The sequence below is a fragment of the Suricata suricatta genome, chromosome 9, assembly GCF_006229205.1.
Source record: "Suricata suricatta isolate VVHF042 chromosome 9, meerkat_22Aug2017_6uvM2_HiC, whole genome shotgun sequence".
Lineage (NCBI taxonomy): Eukaryota > Metazoa > Chordata > Mammalia > Carnivora > Herpestidae > Suricata > Suricata suricatta.
The window spans coordinates 87,500,327-87,515,541 of NC_043708.1; the positions used below are offsets into that span (position 1 = coordinate 87,500,327).

The 15,215-nt window shown below is 38.2% G+C and overlaps 1 protein-coding gene across 2 annotated transcripts in view; it reads left to right on the forward strand.

Moving 5' to 3' along the window:
- The window catches only part of SLC12A1 (solute carrier family 12 member 1), a 99,054-nt gene that overhangs the window by 60,603 nt on the left and 23,236 nt on the right, over positions 1-15,215 (forward strand). For both annotated transcript variants that reach the window (XM_029950992.1, XM_029950991.1), the window contains exons 17-19: positions 3,631-3,771; positions 6,156-6,262; positions 9,930-10,012. In XM_029950992.1, coding sequence (XP_029806852.1) covers positions 3,631-3,771; positions 6,156-6,262; positions 9,930-10,012 — 331 coding nt within the window. The remainder of the gene's footprint in view (positions 1-3,630; positions 3,772-6,155; positions 6,263-9,929; positions 10,013-15,215) is intronic.

Below are 15,215 nucleotides of genomic sequence, written 5' to 3' on the forward strand. Positions count from 1 at the left end.
TATATAAAATAAAATGACACCCATATTCTACTTCCTTTAATTAATGACTGTTAGCATTTTTGTCAAGAATGTTTCTACTCATTTTTAAAATGAAATAAACCACACCTTGATCTGAAGTCCCTCTTAAAACCACTTAGTTCATGGCTGTCTCCCTCTCCAAAGGCAATGTTACTTGAGGTGTGTTGGTATTCTTATACTCATTTCACATAAGCATGCGAAGATGTGGATCTATTTTGATGAATGTTTGCCTACTCTTTCACATTCTTTAAACCTTGATTGTCCTGTTCTCTCCTCTCATGGTGAAGGAGATGACAGATAGCTTTTGACCAGCGTCCTTATGTAGATTCCCTTTTAACAAAATTTCACCCTTGCTGTTTCCCTTTCTCTTTTTTTCCCCTTAAAATTTAGAAAACATCTTAGTAAAACCTAAAGCTCTATTAGAACTCAAAGACCCTCTTCAGAAAACTCAGGAAACACAACCAACTCCTAACTCTGGCACAGTAAAGGGCAATTCAAGCCCAGATGAGCCAGCAGAAACTAAAGTTTTTGTTTTTTTCTTGTGTCTTCAACCTCTTCTTCATCTCAACGTTCACAACCACCAAGCTGATGCCTTTTTATAGATGCATCTATTATTCTTTAGTCATCGAGTCTCTGTGATGATGTTCATAAGAGAGTGACATGGCACAATGCAGGAAAAATGAAATGACCCGAGAATGGGCACGAGGCACATGGTGAGATGAAATATGGACCAAATCAGAAAGGAAAAATTCTCTTTCCCACAGTTCCAACCAGAGCGGCAATGAAAGCAAAGACAGAGCAGTAAGACCCTCAGAGTTTTGAAAAATGAAAGTTGGAAAGAACATTGCTTTTGGCCTAAATTTCCCTATTTGTTCCTAATGATGTTAGAACTCATTCGCAAATTCTTTTCTTAATATTCATTTATTTGAAGTAGCATCCCATCAACTATTTCTCCAGACTAAATAATTAGAATTTCTTTACCCTTTTCTCAATCAATGTCAAAGTTATATACAAGACTTTTAGGGCTTCTTTGTTCAAACCCTGAATTAATTTATGCATTCATATTTTGGATCTTAACTGAGCTAATCTCTATAATATTTTAGTTGAGTGGTAAAATCCATTTTTGTGACTATGACATATTGGAATATTGAATAATTATGTTCCAGTATGTCTTCTCTCTTTGTTAGCTTATTTTTCCTTACTACATTTGTATTGTAGCCTTGCCTCACATTAGTAAGTGTGCTACAATGATATTATAATTGCTTTTAGCAAAGAGAGATTCTGTCTGAAATATTTTTATGACTTCTCAATATGGCAAATTTAGGCATTAAAGTAAATCTTTCTGTCACAATTAATGCTTAATCTGGATTTTTGTAACAATAATAGACATACATTAGACTGTATTTATTTAAATCAATGCCACTTTCCCCAGGGGTCATAGTCATTGTGGTACAACTCAATATACTGATGGCCCAATACCTTTTCTAGCTGTTGGTTGTTCTTCTGTCACATGGATATTGTTACTATCGAGCGTCCCTGAAAAAATAGTTCTTCTTTCTTTGCAGTTGACGGAGTCTAGAATGCTCAGGGAGAACTAATGGTTCAAAATGCATGGACATTCTAGAACACTAGGCAGAATTTTATCCATAATGGTGTATCTTTCTGTAGTTCAGGTCTTCTGGTTTAATGAAACTACCCTTCCTCTATCTTTACTTACCCACCATCTTTTAAGGCTCTTGTTTTTTAACTTTAATGTAAGTCATCCAAATCGTTTTGAAAAGTTCTTGACAAGTCTCCTGAGAAGTTGGCAGGTTCTAGAAAAAACCCTAAAATTAGTACATAAAGAATCTGATCCAATTCAAATAGAATACCAAAAATGGAAGTGACCGGAGGTCACCTAGTATTGCATAATAGAAACATAATATGTGCCACATATGTAATTTAAAATTTTCTAGTAGCCCTCAAAAAAGTAAAAGGAGACAAGAAAAGTTGTTTAACATATTTCATTTAATGTACTGCATCCTAAATATTAGTATTTCGGTATGCACAATATAAAAAGTATTAATGAGATATTTTGCATTCTTTTTTTCCATCCTAAGGCTTCAAGATCTAGTGTGTATTTTACATTTTTAGCACATCTCAATATGGAACAGATACATTGCATATATTCAACAGCAAATGGGCAAGGGTTATCATACTGGACAGTGAGGAACTAGACAATTCCCTTATTTTTATAAATGTAGGACCCACACAAGGAAAGGGTGCATGGCACACTGGAGGGTCAGCCAGTCAGTGCCAGAGCCAGGTTCCAGTTCAGCACTCTGTCCTAGAACAAACACAGGGGTAGAAATAGGTCTGGAGCTCCAAAAAGATTGTGAGAACTCATTTAAGATTACAGAAAGCATCCAACTTTGAATGAGCACCTACTATATTCCAGACATCAGAGTAGGCACTTTATCATTACTGCTCAAAACACCCTTGCAGGATAGGGATTTTGTCTTGTTTTCAGAAAAGAAATGGTAAAACTCAGAAATAATTAATTTCTTCCAAATGGCCAAATTTAGATTTGAAACCACTTCCGCAGACCACAAAATCTGATATCTTTTTCATCTATCCAAAGTCCTTTCTCTCTAATCCAAGACCCTCTAAGACTGGGACTCCAAGCACGGCCTGAGGACCAACAGCACCATGTCACCTGCGGGTTGGTTAGAAATGCAGAATCTTAAGCCTCATTCCGGACCTACACACTGCACTTCATCCAGATCCTAGGTGGCCTGTAAGAAACCTAAGACGATTCACCAACATACCTAATCTGTCCATGGGCTGAAAGAATTTCCTAGGAAAATAGATTCATATCCTATCAGGTACATTATAGATCATCAGAAATACTTTGGGATCGATTTGAAACTTGCAAGGAAAAGACTTGACTTGCACCTTTAAGGAAGAAGACAAAGAATAAAGTTTTAGTTAAAATGAATTTCCAGAACTCAAATCTTAAAACTGTGAAATGCTTCATCTGCCACAGTGCCTGCCTTCTTCTTCCTTAAGCTCCCCTATTCTTCGTATGCCACCGTATGTGAACTTCTGTTCCCACAAAATTCATTGAGTGAGGGCGAAATCATAATTTATTTGGATGGGAGTATGTCACCATTAAACTAGGAAAGCGGCCACCCGCCATGTTCTGGCTCCCAAGAGCTCTACCCATTTCTTCAGATTAGGATCTAGCGAGATTTCCTTAATGTTCCTAAACATACCTCCTGCTATTGAGTCAGAGGTTGATTATGTATTTGTCCTGAATTTCTTCAGTCGCATTTTCAGTACTTTACTCCTGTGCCATGATGCCCTCAGCTCTTTCTTTCATTGGCATGAGGCAGTTAATTAAGCAGGTGTTAATGCAGCTGGACATTCTGGGTGGAAAGTGAATGATGGGAGCAGCTTAGGCCTGCTCCAAAAGGTTGAGTCTGCATGAACCCTGTTTAGTGAGGTGTTTCTCCCTCTTTCCCACTTCTTAACTCAATGGGGCATTGCTGGCTATTTTTGTCCTTTAGAAAACAACAGCAGCACAATGGATAATAGCAAGGCTTCTAACCAATATTTCATCATGTCGTACAGGGACCACGCAAGCTGTGTGTTAAAGAGATGAACAGTGGCATGGCAAAAAAGCAGGCCTGGCTTATCAAGAACAAAATCAAGGCTTTTTATGCTGCAGTAGCAGCAGACTGTTTCAGAGACGGTGTCCGAAGTCTCCTTCAGGTAAGCCTGGCATTGAGGAGAGGAGTACAGAGGCAAAAGACAATTAGCACTCCCTGTTAATGAGGCTCTCAAAGTGAATGGCTCCAGTTAAGCAACCCAGCATCAGAGATCAATGCAGATGGTTAAGGAATTCATTGTGAATTCCGGAGGAGAGGCAAAACTAAAACAAAAGCAGAGAGGTTCTATTACAATGAACTATGGATGATACACTGGAAATGGAAAATGAGGTTGCCTTTGGCCACCAGCATACATTCTGTCCCCACACTTATTGAAATGCAAATTTGTACTGATAGTTGACGACATTCAGGATCCTATTAAAACTTCAAACTATTTTTGCATCTCATACGGCATATAGCAGTGCTCAAGTCAGGCATTCTGCTCCTTTTTTCTTCTGCGAATGGCATGAGGGCAAGCTGCTAGATTCAACTAAATAAATGCATGCTGATCTGGGCGTAAAATCTCCCTATCCACCTAAATTATTTCCAGAATGTTGAATAAAATGTAATAAACTATGTGGCTCAACACAGAAGCCCTTGGTTCTCTTATCTTTTTCTCCCTTATTCATTCCTTCTTTTTTCCCTTTCCATAATAAGTACACAGAATCTTTCCTGAGTTCTGATCATACCAGAATGGTGAAGTATTCTTAAAACAATCCAAGAGACCCTAAGAAAGTGTAGGGCTTGACTCTCTAATTATTTTGGCTTTAATATGGTTGAAAAGCCCTAATTCTATATGTACCAAATGATCTATTTGCTTTCAGAGTTACCATTTACAGGAATGTCAAAATTCAGGATGGCATCCAGGTGACACTGATGCCTACGCAGGCAGGAAAAAAAAAATTGTACTATTTTGGAGATTAGGACTATTTGGTACATTCCTGTCCCTAATATTCTGGAAGAACTCTTGCAAAGTAGCTACACATGCAGAGAAACCATTTCTGAAAGACCTATTACCCACAATGAGCACCTTAAAATTATCATGGAAGATTGGTGAAATAATAAAATTTTCAGTAAGGAATGGTGGTCTGACATGGAATAAACAGGGAGAGAAAGATACAGGCCTGGGAAACAATCTTAAATTAATCTATAAGAAACCACAAAACATTTGACAATGTGGAAAGTTGTTCAAATTTCCTTAAAGGAAAGTGGGGTACAAAGGGCAAGACAGTGTGGTATTAAAGGAAAGCACTGACCATTGTGCCATTTTGGATGAAGCCTTCTTTGCATCTAAGAATTTATGGTACAAGTGACCATATTCCCAAACTCTAGTCCCAGAAAAGACAACCTCCATCTTTCCATGTATCTGCTGAGCATCAAGCGTTGGCTCTAAGGTGTTGTCCTGTCAGCTGGACATTTCTAGGAGAAACACAACAGATGTGGAGGCAAAGCCTATTTCAGAAACCCTCCATCAATGCCTGTCTCCTCCTACTCACCATTGTCGCCTTTAACGTGTTCCACTCTGGTCATTGATTTCACTCTTCCTGTGACCCAGACTGTTCTTCCTTCCCTCCCACTGCTCTCTTTTCCATGCTTGTCAACCTGTAACTGACCTGCAAGATCTGGAATGAATGTCCCTTTCCTTTGAAGCCATCCGTGAAGATGCAGCTAGAATTCAAGTTTTCTTCCTTTAGGCTTCCATAGGAGTTCCTACTGCGTGTGCACTTGAATTAAAATTACTTGTGTGTACCTTGCCTCCTTCACCTTATTCCAAGCTCCTTAAAGCAAAGAATATGCTTCACTGCTCTTCCACAGCACCTGACATAACACTTTGCAATTAATAGGTGCTCAATAATATTGCCAAATTAAGTTTAATTAACTGGAAGCCATATCCTGTCATCTAAAGGGGGGGAGTGAAACCTGATATGGAAGATGGCTATTAATGATACTGTCATGTAAGAGGATTAGGTCCTGGAGACATAGCTCCGTTACTCTTCAATAAGTAATACAAGTACAAGTTTCAGTGATCTTTTACCTAAGAATTTTCCAAACATGGATTTTATTGCTAATGACATTATGGATAAAACAGGTGGAAATGAGCTTTGAACCACTAAGTTACAACACGCATGCCAACAGTTAAGCCGACCCTCACTTGATTTTAAATTATTGAACCATTTTAATGAGTATGTCAGAAGAAATGCAAATGACTGCTAATTTAGAAAAGCTACATTTCTGTCATCTAAAATCCATTTATGGCTGAGATGATTTAGAACTAATCTTTCTATTTTATGCTTGGGTACGGGCATGAAGGACATGCACTAAAATGTAATCTAATCTTCAGAATCTTCAGAACATTACTTCAGTGCTCTTTTGGACATTATTTTTCATTTGCGGTGGTAGTTTCCTGGCATGGAAAGGCTTGCCCATGTGTTTATCTCCTCTGTTTAGGCCTCGGGCTTAGGAAGAATGAAACCCAACACTCTGGTGATCGGATATAAAAAAAACTGGAGGAAAGCTCCCTTGACAGAGATTGAGAACTATGTGGGAATCATACAGTAAGTGATGGCTTTCAGGACGTGTTCTTGTTTACAAACCACTAACCAGGGCAGTACATAACAGGTGCTGTTGTACCAGATTAAATTGCCAGAGAAGAAGACGTTCCCCTGGTATTCTGAATTCTTTACCAAAGTGAAAGAAACACTGCCAATAATAGGGTCAGAGGAAGCAGGGTGGAGGAAACTTGGTGTCAAAGGAAAAGGTAATTATTAAGAGTTGCAGCCTTAAAACGTATTCATAAGATTAACAGCAAAGGACATCTAGGTAAGGAAGGAAGTGTTCCTTCAAAACACCTGGAATCCTGGATTGGCTGGTGTGTCCAGTTCAGCCGTTGTCTCCTCTGAGCGCTGGATAAGGAGTTTGCTACCGCTGAGCCTCAGATCCCTCTTTGCTGACATGAGACTTTCATGTATCAGTGTCTCTGGGTTGGTTTAAGGACAAAAAGTGAGTTTTAAATGAGACCTGACATCCAATATCTACACATTGGAAAAGTCTTGGGACAAAGGTAATAATGATAGTCTTTAAAAGACTAAGTAGGCACCAGGCTAATGTCCTTAACACAAATTATCCCATTTAATTCCCACAAGAATTTCAAGTAAGTGCTGATACTGTTCCCATTTTATAAGTAGAGATGCAGACATTAAAAATTAAGGAACATGCAGAAAATGACAGTTGTGACACAGCTGGAATTTCGGCCCAGGACTATTCAAATTCAAAGTTTAAGCTCATGACCACAAAGCTATGCTGTCTTCAATAGTACACATATAGCGGAAGGATTACCTGGCGTGGTTCCTTCTTCTGCATAAGTGAAATGAATTCTACACATACGGAAAGGCTCAGAGTATGCTTAGTAACCATGCTAGAAACCTAAGCCTTTCTTCCAGTCTTGAAAATGTTTAGCCAGATTTGTCTCAAGGATGGCAATGTTAGCTATGCTACCAGCCATCTTTTGTCAACAGCTTTGAAAATGGAAGACATCCTGTCTGGAGTCTGACTTTGCTCTGATTCCATGCAACAGGGTAAAGAATATGCCTTGAGAAGTCTGGCTGAACTTTAAAAGTCTGTAATACAAAGGAACAAAATCCTCAGCTCTTCAAAACAAGCACATATATACACAGTGCTTCTTATACCAGGCTATGTCCTGGCCCCTGCTAGAATGAGCATTGTATTTATCATTATTTGGGGGAGATTTAAGGAACATTATAAAGGCATTCTAGTTGTAGTGTATTGAAAAGAAGCATAAGAAAATAATTTTTATCTTCTGAAATGTTTATGCATTTACTGACCAAATTCACTTAACAGTCCTCCTAACATGGGGAACTTGTGTATTAAATGCATTCTCCTGAACTGTGTTTTCCAGAGGCATAAAGCCTGGATGCCACATGCTGCCACATAGCCCCTGGTGTTACCCTAAGTTCAGTAGGTTAAGGCTAAAGCAGGTGATCAGGGTAGAGTTTTACCATGTTCACCAACCAGCATTTTGATATATTTAGAAACACAGTTGCTGACCATTCTTGGAAATAGATTAGATCTGCTTTCTGTTATCCAGATTCTAAAGTAAAATTTCATCTTTACCACTGGGGGAAAAAGGGAGATGGAGAGGAAAGAAATTTAATCTTCATCTTTGGGAAGAAAAGTGTTGAAGCAAATAGAAGACATATGTAAACCATCAGTCATTAAGTGTCTATTAATTGATATGAAATTATCTGGGGTCACCTTCCAATGTACCTACCATCCCAAGCATTCTAGAAATCCAAAGGAACCAAAATAATCAAACCCAGTAATATTAGGCCAAGGAGGCTTCTGGATTTTATATCAAGTTAATAATTGGCCTTCTTGGTAGTAAAGTTCGGTGTTAAGGTGGCTCAAATTTGTACTAGTATAAAACTTAGCTGACTTAGTAAAGTTAAATGACCTTACTACCACAGCAGTGAGGCCAATATAGAAGGGAAGACAGACAGCCATATTGTATTATATTTCCCTTTCTAACTATTTTGTTTGGTTTTGTGAGTTAGAGTAAGCCATAGTAGTATTGTTAACATGGGGGGCATTATTACAATAATACAGAGCTTTATCATTTTTCTTTGGATAAAAGATTTTAAATGTTTATAATATTCTTAGGTATGGCTTAATTTTAATACAAATCTGTATTAATTTTCATTGGCTGCCATAAAAAAACCACCTCAAACTTAGTGGCTTAAAATAACACAAATTTAATAGCCTACAGATGTGTAAGCTAGAAGTCTGACACTTTCTTTGGGCTAAAATTGAGGTGTAGGCTAGGTTGTCTTCCCTTCTGGAAGCTCTAGAAGAGAATCCCTCACCTTGCCCTTTCTAGGTTGTAGAGCAGTCCACTGCTCATGGCCCTCTTCCTCCATCTTCAAAGCTCTTCATGGGTTGTACCACATTGCCTTGACCTCCTCTTCTGCTTCTTAAATGCACTTTAAGGACCCTGGTGATTACACTGGACCCTTGCAGATAATCCAGGTTAATCTTCTCATCTCAAAGTCTTTAAGCTAATCATATCCACAAAGTCCCTTTTGCCATGAAATGTAACATATTCACAGGTTCCAGGGATTAGAATGGAATGTCTTGGGGGCCTTAGGGAGGGGTGTCTAAAATTATTCTGCCTAGCAAATAACTTAAATATTTTTTGTGGAACACATTGTCTCCTTTTTACAATGAAGGACAATTAGAAACCAGATTTATCAGGAATTTATTTTGTGGCAACTTTTGCAGGTCTATGTTGCTAAGTGAAGATCATTTACAGATTGAATTTTGGATGGATACTGATATTACAATGAATTTATTCATATCACTTTTTGAAAATTCAGGTTCACTTTGGCTATTAGAAATCTGCTTGCTATGGGAAGACAATCACAAACTGCATGATTTCTGGTAGAGGGTGACCATAAACGGAAAGGGTCTTAGGTTTCACATCCATTTGAGACTGAACAAAGGAATCCCCAAGGAGAAAATTTTTAATGAACTCAAAGTACTAATTGGGTTGGTCCATTTTTAGGAGTAGAAAGAAAAATATTCTACAAGAACAAAGATAAAAGAAAGAGCCTTTCTTTTCCTTCTAGATAATATAATTCTACTGGATTGAGTGTAGAGAAGTCACAACAGCCAACCGCATTGGGTTGTCATGTAAAAGCATGGCTTCAAACAGTCTCCCCAAAGTCAATGGTGAAAGTTCCTCAGAGGAACTGGAGATATTTTTAACTGGGCACGTGATGTCAGAAATGTTGTAGGATTCTTTCTCCATTAGTAGGGATTTGGCTGATAATTTCAAAGGGTTTTTGAAGCCTGGAAACTCTGTTCTAAATATTTCAGTTTTGTTTACATTAGAAAAGAAACAATTATTTTTAAAGCATGTAACAAGCTCTTAATCAAAATTCTAGGTGACAGTATTATTTGAATAATTGGTTCCAGAGTAAATGGATTGGTTACCTTTATCCAGAATACATTTATAAAAGGCATAAAGGGAGAAAAACAAACTAACAGAAAATGAATCAGCTCTTGTCTGTATTCTAAAGTGAATTTTCATAGTTTAGTTATGTTAAAAACTTAGAATTGAGAATCTTAGACTCTCCTATTATTAGTGCAAAACCTCAGGATTAAAAGAGTCATTTAAATCACTAACCACTTTGCTTCCACTTTCAGCGATGCGTTTGATTTTGAGATTGGTGTGGTCATAGTCAGAATCAGCCAAGGGTTTGACATCTCTCAGGTTCTTCAAGTGCAAGGTATGTACTTTCTTTATTCAAGCCACAAATATTTATTGAGCACCTACGGCATGCCTGGAATTTTTCTAGGTGCAGAGGGTAGAGCAGTGCACAAATACAGACAAAACCCCCTAATGATGGAGCTTACGTTCTTGTGCTGACTTTAGGTGTATACACTTCCCCAGTGTTTTTGCCATTGCTAACACAAATGGCCTTTGTCCTGCTAAGCAGAAGTATAGAATAATCCAGGGCAGTCATAAATTATTCTTCTTATCCCAAAACCACAAAGCCAGCATCACTGAAAATAAACACCTTTGGTAAAAGAAAGTGTGGAATTAATTTCTGCAAGATGTTTGAGAAAATAGAGATTAATTCTTTCCTTAAAAAACCATGTATTTTGTTTTTAAGAGCCTATGATCTGGTTTGCAGCCAACATGGAAATTAGCCTGAATGTATCATGCTGTGAACCACTAATCTAAGTCCGAGGCAGAAACACTAATTCAGATTAGTAACTCTGTTTTTTCCCTTTAGAAGATTTGGTATACGTTGGTATTTTTTTTAATGTTTATTTATTTTTGAGAGAGACAGAGTGTGACCGAGGGAAGGACAGAGAGAGAGAGAGGGAGACACAGAATCCAAAACAGGCTCCAGGCCCTGAGCTGTCAAGCACAGAGCCTGATGCAGGGCTTGAACGCACAAACCACGAGATCATGATCTGAGGTGAAGGTGGACGCTCAACTGCCTGAGGTCCCCAGGTCCCCAGTACACTTGTGTAAGCTTAAGATGTTAAACATACCCTCTTATGTTTAAACTTGTTTATGTTATAACTTATGTTTAAACTTATGAATGAAATAAAGGGCACATCTACATAGTCATTGAAATATTAGGACAGGGCACTAATTCATGACTTATCTCTTCAGAAGAACTTCAAAATAGAGTCCACTGATGACCAACACTTAAACAAAGAGATACTTTGTGAGTGTCTCTTGTGTACCAGGCATGGTGTAAAGGATGTGCTGGGTAGACCAAAACTAATTAGTGTGCTAATAAGTATATTAGTAGAATATAATGGGGAAGAGATAGGGGCATCTTAGTCCAAGAGGTCTTTCTTAGATTTGAGATCTAGTGGACGAGTAGAGTTAACTAGGCAACATTGGGTGAGAGAGAAGTGAGTTTGGGAAACAGCATTCCTGGCAAAGAGGAGAGCATCAATTACAGGTGTGAATACACAGGATTCTGGAAGAATGGGGTATATGGGCTACCCAAAGTGGATTCAGGTTACTGAAGTAGGAAGTATGAAGCAGATAATAGTGAAATTTGAGGCTGCTGATATAAGATCCTGATTTTAAAAGCCTCATTTTTCATATTAAAAAGTGTGAAAATATTCTGCAGAAAGTGCAGAACCATTGAAGAGATTTAAGTGATGGAATAATGTGGTCAAATTGGATTTACATCTCATATTCTTTCGGTTACAGGGGCTAGAATGGAAACAGAAACAAAAAGATTTTTGTAATAATCAAAGGCAGAGAAGGAAACAGCCTGAACTGGAGCTAGGGATGGAGAGGAAAGGACAGGAGTACTTTGAAGACACAGAGAGCAATATTTGGGGGTTGGTTGGCTGTGAAAAAGGGAGGAGTGAAGAGTGGCCCTGTGGCTGACTGCATGCATGGTGGTACTGCCTCTGGAAATGGGAAACACAAAAGGAAGAGTGGATTTAATGAAGTCAATATCCTGGTTCAGTTTTAAACACACTCCTGTGGGAAATTCTACCAGAAATGCCCAATAGGCAGTTAGATAGTCCTGGTTTTAAAGGAGAAGTGTGAGCTTGAGATGCAGATTTAGGAGATGTTATGGGCCAAATTATGTTCCCCCAGAGTTCCGTGGTGAATTGATTTCTCAGGATGTGACTGCATTTAGAGATAGGAGATAAGTCAGATAAAATAAGATCACTAGGTTGGGCCTTAATCCAATGTGGCTGGTGTCCTTATGAAAAGAGATTAGGACACAGACAAACACAGAGAAAAGGAAGAAGACAGTCATCTATAATTCAGGAAGTGAGGTCTCAGAATGAAACCACCCTGCCAAAACCTTTAGCTTGGACTTCTAGTCTCCAGAACTATGAGAAAGTAAATGTCTATTGTTTAAACACTAGTCTGTGGTATATGTTGTGGCAACCTGAGGGGATTGATGTGGGAGACATCATAGTTCAGGTAGAACTTGAAACAGTGACACTGAAAAATATCCAAATAGTGTGTGTAGTCAAGAGCCTTGAGGTACAGGGAAAAAGCTCCTGAAGAAGAAGCAGGAAAGGAGCACTCAGGAAGATAAAGGCACCAGGATTCTGTGGTGTCAGGCCATGGGAACAGGGTGCTCAAAATAAGAATCCTCAACATTGTCAAATACAGCTGGAAATACCAGTGAGATTATGAATGAAATGCAATTGTCGCAGTACAGATAATCCGAGTGAAAATAATATCTGTAGAGTGGTGTTGGCAGGATCTGGGTTGGAATGGGTTGAGAAGAGAATCTGAGATGACAGAGCAGAGAATATGGATGTGGCCCACCACTTCGAGAAGGAGAGGAATGAGATTGAGACTTACCAGAGGAAGACCCATCAACCTTACGATGGAAGAGAGGGTCTTATTTTCAGACTGAGGAAATGGGCTCAAGATAATGGGAAGTGAAAAAAAGGGATGACCCATGGAGTAAGATTCTGGAGGAATAGGATGAATCAAGGGAAGGCCATGGATGGAAGAATTGGTCTGAAACAAAACAAAAAAAACCTTCATCTTCTAAAATTAGAGTAAACAGGGTTGAGGAATGATTATTAGGTATGTAGATTTGTAAGGGTAGAGTGATAAATTGAGAAAGATTGTGTACCATGGTTTCAATTCTCTTTGAAGGTGGAGCAAGCTCTCTAGTCCCATTTTTCTCTCATGACATTTGGTCTCCAGGTAGAGAAGGATCAGGATTTTGTTGGGTTGATTCAGCAGGAAAGAAAAGCTGCAAAGGATTTGAGAGTGCCAGGGCCGGATGGTTCAGATTCTATTTGGCCATGTATGACTGTCTTCCTCATAACAGAAGGCAATGTAAGAGGATTAGGTGAACTTCTGATGCAGCCATTCTGGTGTATTAGAAGGGATAGGAGAAAGAAAAAGAAGTTGAAGATAAGCATTTATATAGTATAGATAACCTCTATGTGATATATATACTCTATGATTATGTATGAAGAGCTTTAAAAGATACAACTGAGACTCTGTCCTATGCAAAACTGTAGCAGAGAGATCTTTGATGCCTTCGGGCTTCCTTTTTTATGCCCCTATTCTCTTTTATGGATCTTTTACTGCAGAAGGATATACTAATTCTTAGTGTTCATAATTAATTTATATATTTTTTTCTAGTAGAATTTAATACATTAGCAGCAATAAGAGCCAACATTTTTAAAAGTAGGCTCCATGCCCAACATAGAGATTGAACTCACAACCCTGAGATCAAGAGTTGCATGCTCTACTGAGTCAGCCAGGTGCCCCTAACCATCTTTAGCATGTTATGCTTCATGTTCACATGTATTATAACATTTGTCATCCTCACTACCCTATGAAGAAAGTACTATCTTTGCCCCTGCCCCCAAACAGCTAATAAATTGAGGTTTACTTAAGATTCACCAGGCTGTCAATTGATAGAGGTAAGATTCAAACCTGTATCTGTTTGAAACTGCCAGTCTACCTTTTAAGAAGGAGATCTAGAGAGGACAATGCCTAAGATTACACATCTGCTTTGTATGTTATGTTGATCACCTCAAGCTGAAAGACATGATGTAGCTGGAAAATATCACTCCCATCCCTTCCTGCCGCATCCACCAAAATGCACCATCAATTCAGTCCTGTAAGGCAATACAGCAAGCAAATTTTGTAGTATTTCTGAAAAAATCCTGGCAGTGAACTACATCCCCTTTTAATTTCCCAAGGGATGTATCCAATTATATCAACTTTGATGTTTGAAATATTTGTTTCTTAGTCAAGAAGGGAAAAATACAGTTGGATGCTAATAAAATAATTATAAGTACCAATTATCTAGGGTAAACAAAAAAGTGTTATACAAATACATGAAGAACATGCAGAAAAACAACAGCCTAATGATAGAAATTAACTTTATGCCACATTTCCATGCATTGTTTTGAAGTTTATGTAATTTATGACACCACCCTCATATTAGATTTTGAATTGGAAGAAATAAGCTTGCGTTTCATTATATTATACTGTAATATAGGGCTTAATAAGAGCCTGATAAATCTTAAGTATTGCATTACACTATGTTAATGATTATCATCATAGCTTTTCCAACACAGGCACCACAGTGTCATCACAGATTATAATTTAAAGGAAATATTAGCAATTCAGAGTGCCCATATACTGTAGTTAATAAAGCAGTGAATAGAAATCAGCTTTATAGGTAATTTACCAGCTAATGACAATTATTTCTATACAGTGTCACAGGCTTATGTGAGGAGAATAACTTTTTTATATAAATAAGATCGATGCTCATAGCATTCCAACGTGTACACTGCAGCAACTCATCCAATACTGATAGCTGATAGCTTCTCTTAATAAATTAATTTACTGCCTGACAACACAAAAAAATGCAATATTTCATACTGTCTACTTCCCAGGGGTATTTAGCAAGTTTGCCAACTACAACAAAGAGTCCAAATTGTACTGGTAGGAATAAAATGATGAAACGTGATTCACAATATATTGCGGTCAAGTGCTCCATGTAAGTACTACACGATTTATGACCATCTCAGAGCATGGGGATTCTGCTGTGTCTGATGGAGTAGCTAAGCAAAATAAAGACAGATGGCAGGGTAGTAAATAATTACTTGATTGGAAGACTACCACTGCAGGATTGCTTCCTGCCTTCAATTCAATGAGACCTCATCTCGGGTAAGTCACGTTGATTCATGTGAGCATTTACGGCTTTGAGTTGATTGACCAAGGAAAGAATCGTAGTTTAATAATTAATAAAGAGAAAGATGCTGTAAAGTGGGAGGTGATGCGATTCCTTAGTGGGTTTCCCTGCCCCCTTTTCTGCTGTCAGATAATTGACTGTTCTCCATCCTTGAGATTCAAAGTGAATCATAATGTGTAGACTCATGCCTATTTCTGAAAACATTTTTATAAAAAAAAAAGACTGGGGATAGAACATTTGAGGGAATCTGACAACT